Below are 18,623 nucleotides of genomic sequence, written 5' to 3' on the forward strand. Positions count from 1 at the left end.
TGGGATCAAACCATGACAGCAAGTCACCTCTCCTTGCTGTAGGATTTCAGTGTCCTTGCATGGTTGCTGGGGGTAAAAAAAACATCCTAAACTCAGCCATTGGCAAAGAAAGCATGAAGTTTTCTTCCAACATTAGCAATTTTCCTCCTGGTATTCTGGAAATGAGAAGCCTCATGAAGGGGTCAAGGAAGACTCAACATCTAACACCAGATTTACAGCAGATATTAAATATACACTCCCAACTGTGACTCCTGTCCTTAGCTAATCAAAATAAAACTCTCCCAACAAAAAGGGTGACTTACAGTGGGGTAGAAACACAATAGACTCAGAAAATAATTATGCTTCCCAATTCATCCCAGAAATGTAGGCAAATATTTAAAACTTACTGTAAAAATAGGGTTCATGCTTATTTTACAGGGTAAACAGTGCTGGAAACAGGACTGTGAGGTTTACATTTTATACCTTCAACAACAGTGTCTGCACACATGCAGGGAACAAGGAAAGAACTGCCCCTAACTCAGACATCCAGACCCACAGCACAGACATAATCAAAAAGGACATAATCTTTATTTTAAACATAAAAAGGAACATTTTACACGGCATTGTTAGAACTATTCAGTACCTGCATTCCAGAATTGTGCCCAAAACTTTATTTTATAATTTTGAAATTAAAATAAAAGAAAGAAAATATCTTGCCCTTCTGCTGTATGATGTTCAAGGTTGCCCTGGATCGAAATTCCAAGTGCCTGGAGGAATTTACCAGCTTAACCAGGAGACGTGGCAATGCAAACAGAGGAAGATCAATGTGAGCCCTTAGGATACTTTGACAATACCACAGGTTGCAGCAGGGAGGATATGGATGCTTGTACTGCACCACAGGCAGCTTACTCTTCTGATACTCTGCAGGTTTAATACACAACCAGATGCACACACACCTCCACTCACACAAACCCTGGTCACACACAAAATAATAATAACAATAATAATAATAATAAAAAACATGAAAAGTGACCTAGATTTTTTTTTTCCCTTAGAGAGAAGATTCACACTCTATTTTTAAAAAAGGGGATAATACAAAATTGGCACAAGTAGAAGGAAACCTGGGGGCTAGGTCTAGCCCATCAGCTTCTAGCCTTCCAACTACAGCAAATACAGGTGGGATGGGATGCAGCATTGCCTTCCAAGGGGCTGTCAGCAGTACAAGCTAGTGGCAAAGCTTCCTTCACTTGGAGTGACAAAGTTGGTTTGTTATGGGCTGTGGAGGAAGGTCAGCATTGGATAAGGACATGGGGACCTTTCACTACAGAAGAAGGGAGCCCTGACCAAAATAACCCTGAGTTTTTTTCCAGCAGGGAGGAAGTGTGCTATATTGTGTGTTTGGGAAGAGCTGGCTCATCCATTCCCTAGTTATTGCCCTGCTCATCCATTCCCTAATTATTGCATTACGTTCACAATCCTCTCCCCCTAAAACTTAACCAAGGGCATAGATAGACAAGGAGTCAGTCTGCCAGGACAAAAAGTGACTGATGCTGTGCTTAGAACTTCACCACCACTTCCACCCCTCCCAAGATACCCCAATGCCACAAACCTTCTGAGAAGAAAGCAGATGTTAATGCAGGAAAGAAGCTGCTAGATCAGCCAGCATCCCAAACATCAGAATAGTGTTTCATAACATCCCAGGAAAAAAATCGAGATTTCACTAGAGACAGGAGAGGAAGAAAAATTCTTGCTGTCAAAGTACTATCTGAGTGAATTCTTTCCTGAACTCCCTTCCTTTGGAAAGAATTGCTACAGATTTCTGGGCTTTCACAGTGGAAGCTGGAGACTGCTTCTGCCTCGTTCTTCAGGAAAGGCTAAGTCTGCCTGCAGCAGAGGCCTTGTCAGAGCTCTTCCAGAAAGAAAAACATCAGGCCAGAAAGAAAACTTGCTATGTACCTTCAGGACAAAGTCTTTCAGAGGTTCATAGGTCTGGGGGTCCCAGTTTTGGAATACTACATGAAATGTCTTAAATAACAAATTGAAAGCCCCAACTCTGCAAATTAAGCCCATTTTGAAGATGTTTCATACTCATCTTTCAGAAATCCCTGGGCACCTCTATGCACACAGATGTGACTGCATGCATGTTCACAGACAGGACACAGAGCAGCCTTCTGGAAAACCCCTTCACATCGGCCTAAGAACAAAGGTCACAATGCAAGACAGAAAAAAACAATTCACAATAAGAAAGCTTAGCACAAAAAACCTTCATAGGCCAGATACCAGACCTGCAGCTCCCCTGGAATATGCAGTGGGATGAGCTATTAGAGAAGCAGATTGTCTAGGACATAACTAATGTCTAATTAGCAACAGCACACCACAGCCACTACCTTCCATGGATGCTCCTCTTTACCATCTTTTAAAAGCCATGGTAAGGATTGAGCCCTGGCCTCACCTCTGCATTTCTCACCCTTCCTGATGCAAGCCAAACCACGGCTGTGACATCAGACTGTGGTGAGGTCCCACTTCCTCGCTGGTCTGTACACAGCATCTTTATTCTGACCCTTATTGCTTAGAACACCAGCCGTGCTGGGAAGACAGAACTGCCTGGCAAAGATGCTGCTCCCCCTCAGGAGCCAGGTCAGTGTATTTGGAAGACCAAAGCAGGAGTTCCACACTATAGCACCGAGGAATAGGTCTCAAGCCCAGGGGAAAAGCCCCTCTGAAAGGCTCAGGCTCAAGACCAGGGCCCTGGGAGCCTGAAGGATTCTTGCTGCCCTCTTGGGCTTGCTCTTATTCCTACCCTGAGCTGTACTGCAGCTACTGCAGATCTCAGGTTCTGCTCACAGGTTTGAGGGTTACCAGTGAGTGACTGGCAGAAGCAGCACTGAAGTCTGGTCTGTGCATTTGGTAATACATTGTTTATGAGTCTCTAAACATGATCAGTTGGCCAACTGCAGATGAAGATCCATCTCTTATTATTTTCATAGGTCACACCATCACCTGGGGAGCAAGGTCTCCAACCTCCCTGCTGAGGCCAGCAGCAGGCTGAGCCTTGTCCCTAGATACCACGTGCCCCCCTGCCACAAGCAGGACAGGGTCTCAGGCACCATGTGAGCAGCTGTAGTGGGGGGAAGAGAAGGTGGAAGGGTGTGGGAGAAGGTGACCATAGGCAGACATCCATCAAATGTTTGAGAACCGACTCTTCAGGGTTGCCAAGTCAGTCCCTACTCACCACAGCTAAGAGATTTGAGCACTGAAAAGAAAAGGTTTTAAAAAAGTGCTTCAAAGACCTCCACCAGGCAAGTTAGGTGTCAGGATTAACTGCAATCTCTTGGAAAGCCAGGGAAGAGAAGTCATGCTGACAACCATAAAACAATTCTTTGCTGGAACAGCCTCATGATGGCTCCAGCACAGGAACCTTCCCCAGCCTTCAACCCAACACAGAGAAGTCTCTGAGGTACCAGGGTGGAAAGAGAAAGGGAACAGGATGGTGTGATGGGGACAGAGGGGGAAGGCAGATTGGTTAATACAGTGAAAGTCTAACACTTACCAGCCTCTTTCCCATTCATCATCCTGCCCACCTTGCTTTCATACAGGGACATCTTTCCAAAACCGAGAGAGGGGGGAAAAAAACCAATGAACAAACAAACATTAATGAATTTTGTCACAGGGCCCTGCTGAAAGAAGGCTCAACAGTTTGCACATTAGAAGGACATGATCCCTATGCAGAAAGTGCTGCTGGAAAAAGAGAACTCCCAAATTGCTAAATATGGCCTGATTGTTCTCAGGACATGATGTGTAACGAGGAGAAGATGAGGTCCGGGCTGAAACCAGAGAGCAAACGCACTGTCTTGTCTGGGCCTGTGAGCAAGAGTCCCAGCACAGTCCAGGAGCCCTGTGAGTCTCTCCTGAAATGCAGCGTGCCCAGCTGGGCGCTCAGTCCATCTCCATCGACATGAGGCGGCGCCGCTCGCGCCGCGTCTCCTGCACCTCCTTCTTGCAGCACCAGCGGGAGCTGCAGTAGCCAATGAGGCAGGACAGGAGTCCGATGGCCGTGGCCAGGCCGATGCCGATCAACAGCGGGTACTTGAACGCGTTCAGAACTGGAAAAGGAAGGCACAGTCATTAGACATCGCCGAGAAACTCGGACATCCCATTCATTTCTGCCTGCCTGGAAAAGGAGAAAATTCCACGTTATTCAGTCAGGGGCAGATTAATTATTTCAGAAAGAAATTACACTAATTTTCCTTCTTGATTTTCATCTTCTCAGGTTTGAAAAATTGGTCATTTAGTCTCTCCCTTTCCTCTTCACCCTAATTCTTCCTCTATAATTTCAAAGCCTTCAAGAGGCTGGAAGCACCAGAAGAGCCCTGGAGTAAGATAGCAAAGTAGAGCTTATTTCAAAAATTATCCTCTCACACATTTCTCCAAACAAAATATTGGATTGTTTCCCCATCAGAGGCAGAGTGTGGCTGCATTCTTTATAATTTCCAAAAAGCAAGGAGTGGACTCCTTTGTGCTTTGAATTATTAGAATTACTATATATTTACTCTATCTAATCAACCATCAAAGCTGGTGCCTAAACAAAAAAAAAAAAACCCAAGATTTTGAAGTACCTACTGCTCAGTTAAAAGGCAGTAAGAACTGAAAGGGTTTGGAAAGTACAGTTATAATAGTTATCAGCACAGTGGGGAGAACAAAAGCTTCTTGTTCATTTCAAGTTCATGGAACTTCCAAAAATGACCTCTCCTGGAAATATCAAGAAAGCAACCAGTTCAAAACCCGTCCTGTATTCATTTTACTCCTTAGCTGAATTCTGAATGCAGTATCTAGTGTGCAACTTCCTGCTCATGAAGTCTAGCAACACTTGCAACTCTGGGTGGAAAGCAGACAAGGCATAGAGTGCAGGGAGCAACAAGTCTTGTCATCAGAGAGGGAGGAAGGAGGCAGAGCTCTGATTTTTCTCTTCTCAGCTTTGACACTAACCACAGTGTGACTAATTCATACACCCCATCTGCAAACCAAGGCTTCCTCCAGCAGGCAGCAAAGGGTTAACACTTGAAGAGAATACTGTGCCCTTGACTGGAAGATGCCTCAGCTATGGAAAACATCACCAAGAGGTGATGAGGAAAGAAAATGCTCCAGTCTTGTCTCTATCAACTGTTTAGGCAGAACAGATTCTTCTACTCTGAAGAATCTTGAATCAGAAATTGCTAACCATAAAAAAAAGATGACAAAACCTAATGAGATTACCAGAGGCACCTTTAAAAGCAGTTATGGGGAATGTTTGCCACAAAAAGACATAAAAAGGCGTTAAAACCGAAACGCTTCAGTGTCTCACCATCCATTTTGACAGAGAGGAAGATGGGTTTGGCTCTGATGTCGGGCTCGCGCTGCCACACGCCCGTGGCAGAGCGCACCCAGGGCGTCACCAGGCAGTAGTGGTTCCCGAAGTCCTGGTCCTCGCAGCCGTGCACGCGCAGCCGGAACTCCAGAGGGCTGATCCGCTCCAGGCTCAGCTCGCTGCTCCCGTTCCTCCTGCCCTGGGACACGATGCCCCTCCTGTCCAGGGAGGCCAGCAAGATGGGCTCCCTGTCCAGGGCAAAGGAGCGCACGGCAAACCAGGAGACGTCAAAGGACATGTCATCTGTGTGTGGGGACAGAGAAGAGTTCACACGCGTTGGTGAGTCCTGAAAAGCATCCACAGTACCATTTCTCAGCAAAAACATTAATCTGTAAGCAGCACAGCCAGCACTGGTCTGACAGCAGATGAGAAAAAAAATAAAAAAGAAAACAGAAAGAAAAAGAGAGAGTCCCCTGAACATGTCCTTTCTAGGAAGATTCAAGCAGTGAACTGCAATGAAATGCATTGACAAGAAGAATGGAATTGTACAGAAAGGGTGACTTACCACAGGGATGACACTAAAGTGATTTCTTACCTTTCTGCCTGCTATTCTGAAACTTGTATTTAACTCTGATCAAAGTTTTTACCAAGCAGACTTAGTGTGTGCATATATATATATACACACACACACATACACACATTTATACATAACTTTTATATATTTATATCTAACTGTAGAAGTTCTACAGTTATGCTGCACCTATAGTGAATGGGAGTGGGAGTGATGGATATTTGCTAGCAGAGGGTGATTTGCAGTCACTGTCTTCATGAGGGCCTTACACGAGCACAAGATCAGAAGGCTCTATCCTGAAGGCCCCTTCCTTACATTTAGAGTTTGCCTAAATGAACACATTCTGCACAGTGCACAAAAAATTACTTGCAACAGTACCAAACATTCAGGAGCAAAGCCTGACCATGCTGCTTTTATACATTTTTCCCAGAGTTGTGGGTTCCTGTGACACACCAGACATGATGCCTTGTGCAAGTTTCACCACCCAAAGACACAGTCTGTAATATGGATTTGCAGAAACTTACACTTTTGACACAGCTGGCAGGCAGTCAGAGTCCATCAGCACATCCAGCTCACTGTGTTCATGCAAGGTCCTATTGATCTCATTAGCAAATCTCAGTCCTAAGCCTATTAGGCAGATGTAGCTGAGTATCTACTTTCAAAATCACCACTATTCTTTGCTATCATGAGCCCAGCAACACCTGTCAGAGTCTGAAACCTGGCATGACCCAAAGCCTGCTCACTTGTTTCCTCACAGGTCCTCCTTCCTGGCACATCAGCAAACCAATGGGCCCAAAGTGGAAACAGAAATTACTATTTCTGTCCTGAATTTGGAGTACTGGCACAGTGGGTGCACACCTAAGGCAGTACCAGTGATTCTTGGCAATGTACCAAACCTCCATTTTCTAGTATTGAGAGCTCTGAAAAATACAGTACTAGCAATATGAAATTTGAAACTGATCTTTTGGCTAAATGAGTGGGGTTTTTTCTCTTAAACTTTCACATTTGACCTCCAGGCTAATGGAAGCCCTAAGCCTGCTGTTGTACTGAAATTGTTTACAGATCTAAGTGAAGATGATTTTTAAGTCTATCAGGCAAGCTAGCACTTTGGAAAAGAAGGGAACTTCCATATTTTAAAGGAAGAAAAGGGACAGCCTCAGCTCTTTTACTTGAAGTATATTATCAGCTGGCCATGTGGGACATTCCTCCTTACTGCAGAAAAAAAAAGCCAAACAAACCAGTGTTTGAGGTATAACTAACTCCTTCCTAAGGTGCACTGGTTTTACACACGCCTACAGAAACAAAACAAAAACATGAGAAAGCACATGTTCCTAGCAGAGACAGTGTCTGACCAAGCTGTTTTGGGACAGCAGCCAGGTTCCTGCCCTGCCTGCCCCAGCCTGGTGTTCTGGGCTCAGCACAGGCCACATGCACCAGCAGCCCTCAGAGCAATCCCTCTTGCCTCCCATCCTGCAAATCCTACTATGAGTTACTTGGCAAGGCACTTGGACCACTTCCCTTGAAACCAATGTTAATAAAAATTACCATAAACACATGTTCAGTCAAAGAGACCAAACTTTGACCTCTGCTTTGTACACTCATCCAAATGTCTATGGGAAACAGGGCCTCTGCTGGAGAGAGCTCTGTTTATAGAAACCACTCTTCATCCCTGCTGCCTGTTTATGCCAAATATAGTAATAGCACTGGTCCACAGGCAGCACGTTGGGAATGACCAATTCCTTCCAAAGATCCAAGACTGACACTTGGTCTTGTGCTTCCAGGTGCTGTAGGAGCACATGGACACCTTTCAGGCTAAGTCAAATTATACTTAACACACCACTGACCTTCCTTAAGCAATACATTTAGATATTAAAAGACAAAAACAATAATCTAGTCTTCAGATCCTCAGGCAGCTTTGAAGAATTTCTTCTTTTGCATCTCAGATAATTTGAGGTTCCTGTCCCTTCACATGAGTACAGGCACTTGCTGTCATTTTGAAATATCTGAATCTATCTTCTGTAATTACAACGTGGGACAACATTATTATGCCAACATATTTTATTAGCCAGTACACAGTTTGCAATTAGTGACTCACTACAGACAGTCAAAGGGAGGATTTGGCTCCGAGCACTCTGTCACTATCCTCCTTGAAATAGCTTAATACAGCAAAGTCATCTGATTCATTTCTCTGTATCTCTGGGTTTCATGCCATAAAAACGCAGACAAATATAGCAAAGCCAGGACATAAATCAGGTGCTCCCTAAATATCAGAGATGAACATACCTAGCAGCTCCCAAGTGCTAATAAATATGTAGATTCACTGACATAAAACAGGGCACACACTAGGCATCTGCCTCCTTCCACACACTTTGCATCAATGCTGATGAGCCACTCAATTTTTGACCCAAATCTACAAAAACTCCACTTCAAGAACCACACTCCCACTCAACAAAGGTTTCTTTTCCTGCTTCTGTCTGTGCCACATTCAGTAGTGTGGGACACAGTGAAGTGTCACATCCCAGTGCCCACAAGGGCATCAGGGACCTCAGTGCCACCAGGAGATGCACCCTAAAGGAACAGAGAGCACTGGGAGCTGCCCTCTGAGAGCTCTGGGAGCAGAGTTAGCAGTGCTGCCGTGCTTCCTCTCCTCCTCAGCCAGTGAGGATCATCAGCATGTAAAGCACATCTTTAGGCACATTTGGATTTGACACACAGGGCTAAGCTGTCTGGGTCTTAGCTACTTCCCTGACCAATCACTCCTCAAAAGAGGGAATCCTATTTCTAGACCAGCTTCTTAGGAACCATACACTTCCACTGCTTAGAATGGAGCTCTCTCAGCATCCTGTTACAGTGTTGAATCCCAATTTTGAGACCCTTTTTGTTTACTACATTTAAATGAGGTTGAATAGGGCTTCCTAGAGAGCTGAGCAAACCACTTCAAGCCATATAAGGGGTAAACAAGCTGGTTTTGTTAAATTCTCCAGAGCGCTCATTGGGTCTGGCTGGAGCAGATAAAAAAACCCCACATCTCCTTTCAGACACAGTAAGTAATACTCTTAAATCCCTAAGCATACAACCCAAGAATGGGTGATCTGGGAAGTCTAGAGAGATCATTTGTGAAAATGTGTATTCAACAGAAGTATCAGAAGCAGCTTTTATATCTTCAGGGCACAGAAGAACTACTATTCCCCACTGACACACACACATATTCCCCTCGTACCAATTCCAAACACCAAGCACAGCTGCCAAAGCAAAGGAGCACTTCTTTAGAGGAGCAGTTGCTGCCATGTACTGGGCTTAGTAACACACACTCGATTTCAGCAGGGTCTCAAAGAAGCAGAGGAAATTAAAGCATGTAGCAGTCACGCCAAAACCTTTTCTACCCTTTGAAAATTTCCCACAAACACACACTGGAAGCATTGTGAGCTGCCTCTACCAGAAAAAAGGTTCAAACCATAAGTGATGCCTCTGGAATAAAAAAATTTTTAAAAAAATCAATCTAATGAACAAATGGCACTGACAAAGATAACTGGTCATTCAGCTTTTCTTCAGCTCCTTGAAAGTACTAATATTTTTAATTGTGCATACAAAGAGGGAGAAGAGGTAGCCCCTGAAACCAATGTACTACAGGAGGCATACATACTAATGCACATGCATGCCTGCAAAGTTGAGTGTCTGTGTGCACAAGAGCAGAGCTGGCTGGCATACCAAATACATCCAAAGGATGTGCATCTAACAGGATATCTTGGGAAACATCCTGCTCCTCCTCTGCTCACAGGGGATCCCATACCACAGCCCTGCAGCAGACTGACACAAGAAGTACAGACGGCCTTGAAAGCCACCACGCCCCTCAGAAGGGAGTCAAATGCATTTGCTCTTTTGTCCTTTCTCATCACATTCCCAAATGGAATGACCATGTCTGTACTGCAGTCATCTGTTTTCTTCCAGAAGATGCTGATAACTCTTGCCTTGTTTCTCTAAATGCCAGGTGTAGGCTTTCCCTAACAGCGTGCCTCATGTCCCCAGTGGGATGAGACAGCCCTGTATTTTCACAGTCTGTCTAACACTTGGCACTAATTTAAAAAGCAAGTCCTCCATTCCGATTGTGAATTAAATTGTGATAGTGACACAGCATAAAGACAGATCAGGGATGGGACACAGAGGAATAAGGCTACCAGTGAGGAACTACATGTTTGCTACCATACAAGCCCTCAATCCCTTCCTCTAACCTGCTCCATCAGCCCCCTCCAGCTCCCAAGGCCAGGAAGGCAGATGGATGAGGGAAGTCTGCACACCCTGCATCAATTCCAGCTGTTCCCTGCATCTGCATCCAGAGGACCAGCAAGGACTGTGTTTCACCACACAGCATGACTGGTTAGGCCCTAAATCCTGCCCATCCTGCAACTGGGGGCTCAGAGCAGGGACTGAAAAGTCCCCTCAAAGCCTGCCATAATGCCACATTTTACTCCAGCCTAGGTTTACTTTTCTGTGCCTCATCTGCCCCATTACAGACTGAAAAAGAAAGAAACCAAACAAACCACCAACATGAAAGAAACAAGATAAAAAAAACACCACAGAGGTCTGCCATGTCCAAGATGACATTACCCAGCCATGGAACAGATTACAGTGCTGACATTTAAGAATCTGCTCTGGTTGCCCATGACTGCTGGAAACAGCGTCACCTCCAGCTCCAGGGATAATCTATCAATTCAACAGACACCCACAAACCCTTGTGAAGTTGCCAAGTTAAGTTTTAACTGTGCTGCTATGAGCAGCTCCTCAAAAGGCAACACCTTTTTGATTATCCTTATACTGTCCATGTTCCTTCCAGTCTCAAGGTACCAAATACACACAAACCCATCCCAAACCCAACTGCAGTGAAGTTCTGACAGGAGAGCCCCACTTCTACTAAGCAGCCTCTTTTCACAGCATGGTTGAGGCTGGAAGGGATCACTGGAGGTCACCTGGTCCAACCTCCCTGCTCAGGAGTTATCCCAGAGCACATGACACAGGATTTTGTCGAGAGGGCTTTTGAATCTCTCCAGAGAAGGAGCCTCCACAACATCTCTGGACAACCTGTTCCAGAGTGTGGTCGCCCTCACAGTAAAGAAGCTCCTCCTCATATTCACATGGAACTTGTTGTGTCCCAGTTTTCAAGTTTTAAGTGAGTCAGGGGTGCTGAGGCCTCTTTCACAAGGCAACGCAGAGCTCATTGAGGCTGTCGAGCACCAGCAGAAGCAGCAGCTGCTCCCTGTCAGCAATTATTGCTTTGGAAAGGAAGGCAGCCGCTCTGGGCACTGCCTCACAACAATCCCTCCAAGAGCTTGAGCACACCTCAACGTGCAAGAGGCTTCCTGCAGAGCAGAAGCCACAGGACAGGCTGAGGTGGATGCACAGCTGTGCCCAATATCCCAGGCTGTGGGTCTTTTGACAGCAATAAGGTTTACTCAGCTTTTCCTCCCTACCAAGCATTTCAATAATACAATCTACAGACTTCTATCATTTTTTCACAGGCAGCACACGACTGTAATCTGGCAAATTGCTTCCCTGCCACGCTCAGATTTAATGTAGAACAGACATCTTGTAATTTCAAAGTGATGGGCCTTTACTAAGCCTGGTACCTCATCTCATCAGCCACTACATCATAAGTAATATTTTCTGCACAGCACCTCTTTTGTAGTGGTTTATGTGTAGGCTTTTAAGTTTGGCATAAATCATGGCAACTTTATATTTAGATATATTCACATATATATATATTTACATATATATTAGTAGATTTATTTTAAAGAGATGCTTATATCCATATACATAATGACTCAACTGACTCCAAACCCAAATTTTGGGTATAAGAAAGAGAGTTACTCTCACAGCATTTTGATGAAAAGCAGCTCAGACAATGCTTGGCAAGCAGCTAGGTTTTGAGCAATTTTCTGAATTTTTCAGCTCTCCATAAAAATTTGCTTTTGTGTCTGCTACTCTTCCCACAGGAACTAGGTACTGTATTTCTTTCTTCCACATAAAAAAGGATGCTCAACTCTGAAGGCAATGAACATTCATTTTGGCATTTAGGCTGCAGCAGTCAATTATTATGATTTTTAGATTTACCTTAAGCCTTAAATTCACTCTGAAGTAAGAAGCTGAATGGCCAGTTGTCTAAGATTTCTTTACAGATGACCATTTTCTTCTAAATGGTTTAACCAATGGATCTCCTTTCCACTTAAAGGGAATAGGAATAGTTTTCATGGCCCATCTGATGGATGTAGGTTGAGATGACCTGCATGGGGTCAGTTGGTGGGGACAGCAGAGGGGGATTGGATGGTAAGAATATTTTTTGTCCCTCTTCCCTCAGGAAGTAAAATGAAAAAAATCCAAACTTGCTTTAAATGGAGCTGTGTAAAAACAAGCACACTGTCCTGCTTTTATGCCGTTCTACAGAATTGTTGGTTCTCAGCTCTCCAGCCTCACTGAAAGGACATGGGGCTGTAACTTCTGAAGGCAAATGAGTTACAGGTGAAATAATTTTGCTGAAGTACCTGGCTCGAGTGGCATTCCTTCCATCGTGACGATGCACAGCAAATCTGCCACCTCACCCTGGTAAATCGTGGGGCTGTCAGAATGCACCGAGACATTGAACACAGGACCTAGAAAAGAGCAACCACAATTATTCATGACAGGCTTTACTTCAATGTCCAACACCTTTCCTGCACATTTTTGAAGTATTCTCTCCTAGTTTGTGGAGACAGAGCTCTGAAGTAGGGATAAGCAGCCATTCAAGTTTGTTGTAAAATAGTTTTTCATTGTTAGCCATTTAATCCTGTACTAAAACAAAGTACCCAAAGCACCAGACCTTTCACCCAACACAGAGGCTGCTGCCCCAATCTGCCTCCTGCTCTCCAGCACAAAAGGAGCTGGTCTTCCACTGGTGACTCCTTTAAGAGCATGGGAGTTCAGATCTTCAGGCCAATCCAGAATGGATCTTTTTGTTGAAGCTGTCAATAGGAATTCAAGTCAAAGCAAAACAGTATCTTAACAATACCAATGGTTCTACACTGGAACAGACAATACAAGAAGTGCATCTGATAATACTTTTCTGTGGGTTTTCCTTCAGGCTCTGCCACAGATAGCATCTTCTGAAGATGTCTCAAAGCCCAAGGGTACAGTAACTCCTTCAGCTGCAAAGTGGTGATGGTATCAATGAAAACCATTAGGCTGTTTTGAAATACTCAGATCCCATGACAACACTGTGATGTTTTAAAAGACTTCTGATATGCATAGGTTAAAATCCTCAAAACTTCTCTAAATTTTGACAACAGCTGCATCTCTAGTGCAAAAGTAAGAATATCACAACTCCTCAGACATGCCAGCACTGTTAATGCTCTCTATTTCACAGGGCAGAAACTGAAGAATGTACCAAAATGCCTCTGTGACTTCTCACTAATCAAGGAGTGAACAGAAGGAAAGTTGATCCCAACAGTGACCTCCGGGATGACTTTGGGGGACAGAGCCAGGGAAGCCAAGAAGAAACTTGGGACTCAGATTAAGAAGTAACCCTTTTTACACTCCCTAGACTCCCATTATTACCTGGCTCACCGACTTCTGGCACAGCAGCAGCAACAACAAGCAGAGAAGGGTGGCTTGGGAGGGAAAAAAAAGTCTGTTTATTTGCTCTCCTCCACTCTTTTACTACACGAACCCTAAATTTCAAATCCAGTGATGATCAGTGGCAAACAATGCTTTTAATGAAGAACACTTCAGGAAATCATCCAAAACAACCCACTTGTGCCATGCCCTCTCAACAGGTTTCTACACTGATAGCTCACCACATGGCACACACTTACCACATCACTCCCAAACTGAGGTTTTGGAAAGAAACTTGGATGTATCATGAAGCTAAAGCTATAATTTTTGGTGCAATCTTTCTAGACTGCAAGGGCCTGGCTTGTTTTGGTCAACAGAAAACACACAGCACACTAAGAAATTTATTTTTCACTGTAGTTGGAATTATTACCTCTCCAGCTTTCAAAATCCCCTCTCCCCCAGCTTCCACCAGCCCTCTCCTCTGCCCCAGAAGCAGTTGTACTTTTGTACACTAGGGTGGTATGCAGACATATAATCTGAGAGCTTGACACTAGAAGATTTTTCTTAAAATTAACACTGCAAATTACCCCCCCAAACAAGGATAAAAGGGTGGTAGAGATGCAATAGAGGCTATACATGGATTACCAACCAAGACTCCTACATGTTTATGCTAGAACACATTTAAGGAAACAAGAGACCCAAAATACTGAGATCAGCTGCTCAGGTAGTGACTGCACAAGCAGGCTGCAGCCCTAACTTAAGCTCAGCATGATGGGATCCTTTTCCCAGGAGATGAACAGAGATTAATCTGAATGCTTCCTCAGCATCTATCTCAACTGGTTTTGTGTGAATTCAGTTTATTTCCTGACATTCACACACACACACCAATCTATATTCTCCTTGCAATCTATTTGATTATTTGATAAATCAAGACATTTCCATCCTCTTGTTCAGAGCTGGGCAGACAGAAGTTCAAGGTCCTAGGGGATTAAAGGCAGCACGGATCAGGACACTCCAGCCAACTAAAAGCAGAAAAGTCTCAAGCTGTGTGTGAACTGTCAGAGAAAAGAAATAAAGAGACTGTCAAAATGTGCTAGCAATGTCCCTGCATTCCCAGCACAGTCCCTCTGCTGCACTGATCAAAGGCACAACAGCACCACAATAATCCTGATACTGTCCATAGCTCAGTCTATCCTCAGTCCATCCTGCAGCAGGTGAGGTGACATCCCATCAGGAACACAGGACATGCCCTGCTCCAGCAGACAGGCTGGATGCTGGGAGGGGTTGGGCAAGAGAGATGAACTGCATGGTTCCAGCTCTGTCAGGCTAAGGATGGGCTACCTTGCCCCTGGCAGGTTAAACAAGAGGGCACATGGGATTTTTCAGGCCTTACTTCTAGGCTGAAAGTCCAGGTGGATCCTGCGTTGAACAGACACTGCCTTTAAACCCTGGCAAACCAACAAACCACTGGTGTGGAGCAGAGTCAGAGCATTCCTGGCCACTGGATGACACAAGGGTAAAAGCTGAGCTTGGCTGGTCACTCAGCCATGGAAATGCAGCACTCCCAACACACTCCTCAGTTTGGGTCACCAAGCACCTCTCCACTGAGCCTCCCACACCAAAGCCAAAACTTCCCAGGCAGGAAGGCTCCAAGGCATCAGCTGCATTGGCATTTCAGGATTGTGCTTTCCCTTGGTAAGGCACAAACAGTTCTTTCCCTTCAGGTATTTCCCTAGCAGGCAACATCTCTTGCAAATTACCTTTTCTGCCTCCAGGGAGAAATCACTGTCCTGTGCTAGCACTGGATATCAATAGTCAAGAGGTGTGTTGGGGGTTGTGTTCTTCCCTGTTCAGCTGAAGAGGGAAAACAACATTTAATTATTTATTAAAACCTAAGCAAGATTAATTGCAGTGACAGTTCCTCAGTTCAGCCTCGAAAACTGTGTGGCTGCAGCTTCCTAGGGTTATATATTCTTTGGGTGTATCTCAGGACTTCTGCCCACATGATCCTGGGCCTCAGGCTGCCCTCAGGCATGAAAGGACAGAATAAAGCACCTTCAGAGATTTATTGTCCCCCTTAAAAAAGCCTGAAAAGACAGAAGGCTGTGTGCCCCATTCCCCCACCCAGTGTTCAAGAAGCTCTGGATCTGGACCATGACAAGCAAGGCTCAGAACACAAAACTCAAATACACTTTTCTCGAGTTTTTGCCCTCGAACAAAAAACAAAACAAAACAAAAGAAACAAACAAACAAACAAAAAAAAAATGACACTGGCCCAGGGTCTCAGCACCGTCAGGCTCAAGCACTTCAGTGTCACTGGGAGGGTTGGGGAGGTGACAGGAACTCTCTCCTTCTCTGAGATATGAGTTCATGCTACATTAACACCGAGAAAAACAGAACTCTGCAGATAACAGATGATGTGGCTTTGGCCATCGTTGCCACCTGCATTTAACAGTTTGAAATACTGTAATTGGCACCTAGTGGTCACTCGGGAGAATAAACAAAGCAGAGTTTAGTTTCAATTGCAGGGCTGACAGATCAAGCATGACCTGTAAAACTCATCAAGAACAAAGCAAAGTTAAATGCTGAAAAGCTGTTCATGAGCTTGAAAGCTGAGAAATAACTGGATTTTAATAACTTCAGATTTGAAGATAAGTGTCATTCCTTCAGGTAATTTGGAAATTAAAGAGCACAGATTTACAAAACAAACCAGCACTCCCAATTCTAAGAGCTAAGCATCATAAATTGCCATGTTCTGCTGAGAACTTTGATTTAAAATAAGTCAAAATATCTGCTCCTCACTATAAATAAGGCCTTACGTAAGCTTAGATAAAACACCTAAAAGAAGTTTTCTTCCCTATTTAACTAATAACAATTTTATATTAAAAAGCATCTGCAGTCAGGATGGTAAGAGTTTTCAGAGTATTTCTTGACTTCTGAACACTTGAAAAACACTACACAACTTTAAACAGAAAGTGAAGAAATTGAGGTCAGAAGTTTACTCGTACAAATCCAGAAGTGCTTAAGAGAAACCAGGTTCCAGAACCAGGATTTCTTCAGTGTACTTTTCTCTGAATGTTCCCTTTTATAATAGATCTCAGTGCTCAAACTGTTGATTTCATGTCACCAGGAAGGTAACTCCAGGAGCCAGACCCTATAGTGGTACAGTTTTCAGCTAAAAAGTGCTATGCTAATTCTCTACACATAAAAGTGAAAGGAAAAGGTGTTTGTAAGCTGAACCAAGATTTGTTTAATATTTTGTGCTCAATCAGATTCACACTGAAGGGGCTGCAGGGTGGAAAAGAGGAGTTCAAGTTGATCGAGGCAATTTACTCGACTTCAGGATTAAGACAAATTCTGAGCCCTCTTTACCTGATGTCACCCCACTTTCTCCCTGCTTTCCTTCCCTGCTCAGTAATCCAAACACTTTAATTTTCCCATTTTTCTTGCAGATTTAAAGAGAATAACCAAGAGCCAGTTAAAATCCAGTTTTGTAACAGAAGAGGTTCTAGGGTCCTGGGTGATGTTTTGTCTTCTTTGCTTATCATTTTACCCTGTGCTTCTCTACAGAAACAAGGTACAGTCTCCCCACAGACAAGAGCTTTATTTCCCAGCCAAATAGAGAAGAGAAAGGTCAAGTAATCTGACAACAGAGACCTGGGGCAGGCTGTTCCCCCCAGGAAGCCCAGGCCATTACTGACCAGGGGGACTGGAATTCCAGCACACAGCTGCCCTGCTTCCAATCACACAGCACCACAGACCACAACAGGGAAAACAACTGATGCAACCCACGAGCTCTGCATCGTCCAAAATATTACTCATCTCTGCCCTGGCACCAAATCCTTCACTCTTCAACTGAGAATTCCATGACCTGCTTCTCTCCAGTTAATAAGTTTCTTCACCTTCACTTTTTCAGACCCCTGCCCTTTCCCAGTTTCTCCGTGAAGCTGTTCCCTAACAAGCTTTGCCCCCAGCCCCATAATGGCTGTTACTGGAAGAAGCCCTCAGTAGTTAAGTCTGTGGTTTCTACTTCCAGCTACAAATTAATGCACACAGGCACAAAGGCACACAATGACAAAGCATGTTCCTGCCCATTAAGAGTGGCTGGAAAATACCAGCCTTTCCTGCCAAAGAGTTTCTGCTGCGCTGCTTTTCATTCATTTCCGTGATTAAGCCTTCTTTCCTTTAAGAATCTTTCTATTCGCCCTTCTTGAAATTGAGTATCTCTTGGGGTCATTGCAGGGCATCATTTCATTTTAATTGCAAGCTCAACATCAATCCTCAGCTCATATTTCAGCAGCTCTTGGTTTATCTCAGCTTTTTCCAAAGTGGACGATAATACATTGCTGTGCAATGAGCTCACATGCAGATGTAATCCAGAGTGGAAGATTTCATTGAGATATTTCCCTTACAAGTTCTCTTTTATTTTTGCCTCTCCAGAACTTTCTACCCTCTGCTGAATGGCACAGAGCAGAGACAGTCAGAGCACAGCCAAGCTCCAAATGGATCTCTCACACAATACACTTCTCAACATGAGATTAAAAGCTTCCTTCTCCCTGTTTCCTTCAAGGGAAAGGAAAATAAGTCACTTCTGTGGAAATCCTGAGAGTGTGTGGTGGGCAAACAGATTCTAAACACCAACCTGGGTTGCCCAATTCATGGTGAAAGGGTTTGAAGATTAAAGGACATATGCCAAACAGAGTTTATGAAGCTGTCTTCATGCACTGGCTTGAGAAGAACACAAGGGACAGAAGACTGGTGTGTTCCAGGCTGAAAGGAAGGATCTGTACACATGCATCAACAAATAGCTCAGGAGGAGAGAGGATGCACTGGAGTAGAAAATGTGCAATGAAATTAAGAGAACATTTCAAGACAGGCACTGGCAGCTGCTCTTGTTCCTCACATCACTGGGCAACCTTTTAAAAAAGACATAGCAGAACCTCTCTGTCCTACACTGGGAAGAAAAACAAAAAAGCACTGAGGAATATTAAATTCTTCACATGGGACAGCTTTCCCTGCCCACCAGATAAGCTTATTTTGCTTACAGCAGCTGGACATACAGAAGGCATTCGTTTTATGAAACTGGTCTAGTGATCCATGTTATCCATGAGGTCATACCAAAAGATTCACAAGATCCCCTCTGGTCTTAAA

The 18,623-nt window shown here is 44.2% G+C and overlaps 1 protein-coding gene across 2 annotated transcripts in view; it reads right to left on the reverse strand.

The window, feature by feature from the left end:
- Window positions 1–570: 570 nt before the first annotated feature.
- PTGFRN (prostaglandin F2 receptor inhibitor) overlaps window positions 571–18,623 on the reverse strand; it is an 86,676-nt gene continuing 68,623 nt past the window's right edge. For both annotated transcript variants that reach the window (XM_064727514.1, XM_064727505.1), the window contains 3 exons: window positions 12,428–12,535; window positions 5,321–5,626; window positions 571–4,082 (listed from right to left, as the gene is read on the reverse strand). In XM_064727514.1, coding sequence (XP_064583584.1) covers window positions 3,916–4,082; window positions 5,321–5,626; window positions 12,428–12,535 — 581 coding nt within the window. In that variant the 3' untranslated portion in view covers window positions 571–3,915. The remainder of the gene's footprint in view (window positions 4,083–5,320; window positions 5,627–12,427; window positions 12,536–18,623) is intronic.

This window comes from Zonotrichia leucophrys, chromosome 1, assembly GCF_028769735.1.
Source record: "Zonotrichia leucophrys gambelii isolate GWCS_2022_RI chromosome 1, RI_Zleu_2.0, whole genome shotgun sequence".
Lineage (NCBI taxonomy): Eukaryota > Metazoa > Chordata > Aves > Passeriformes > Passerellidae > Zonotrichia > Zonotrichia leucophrys.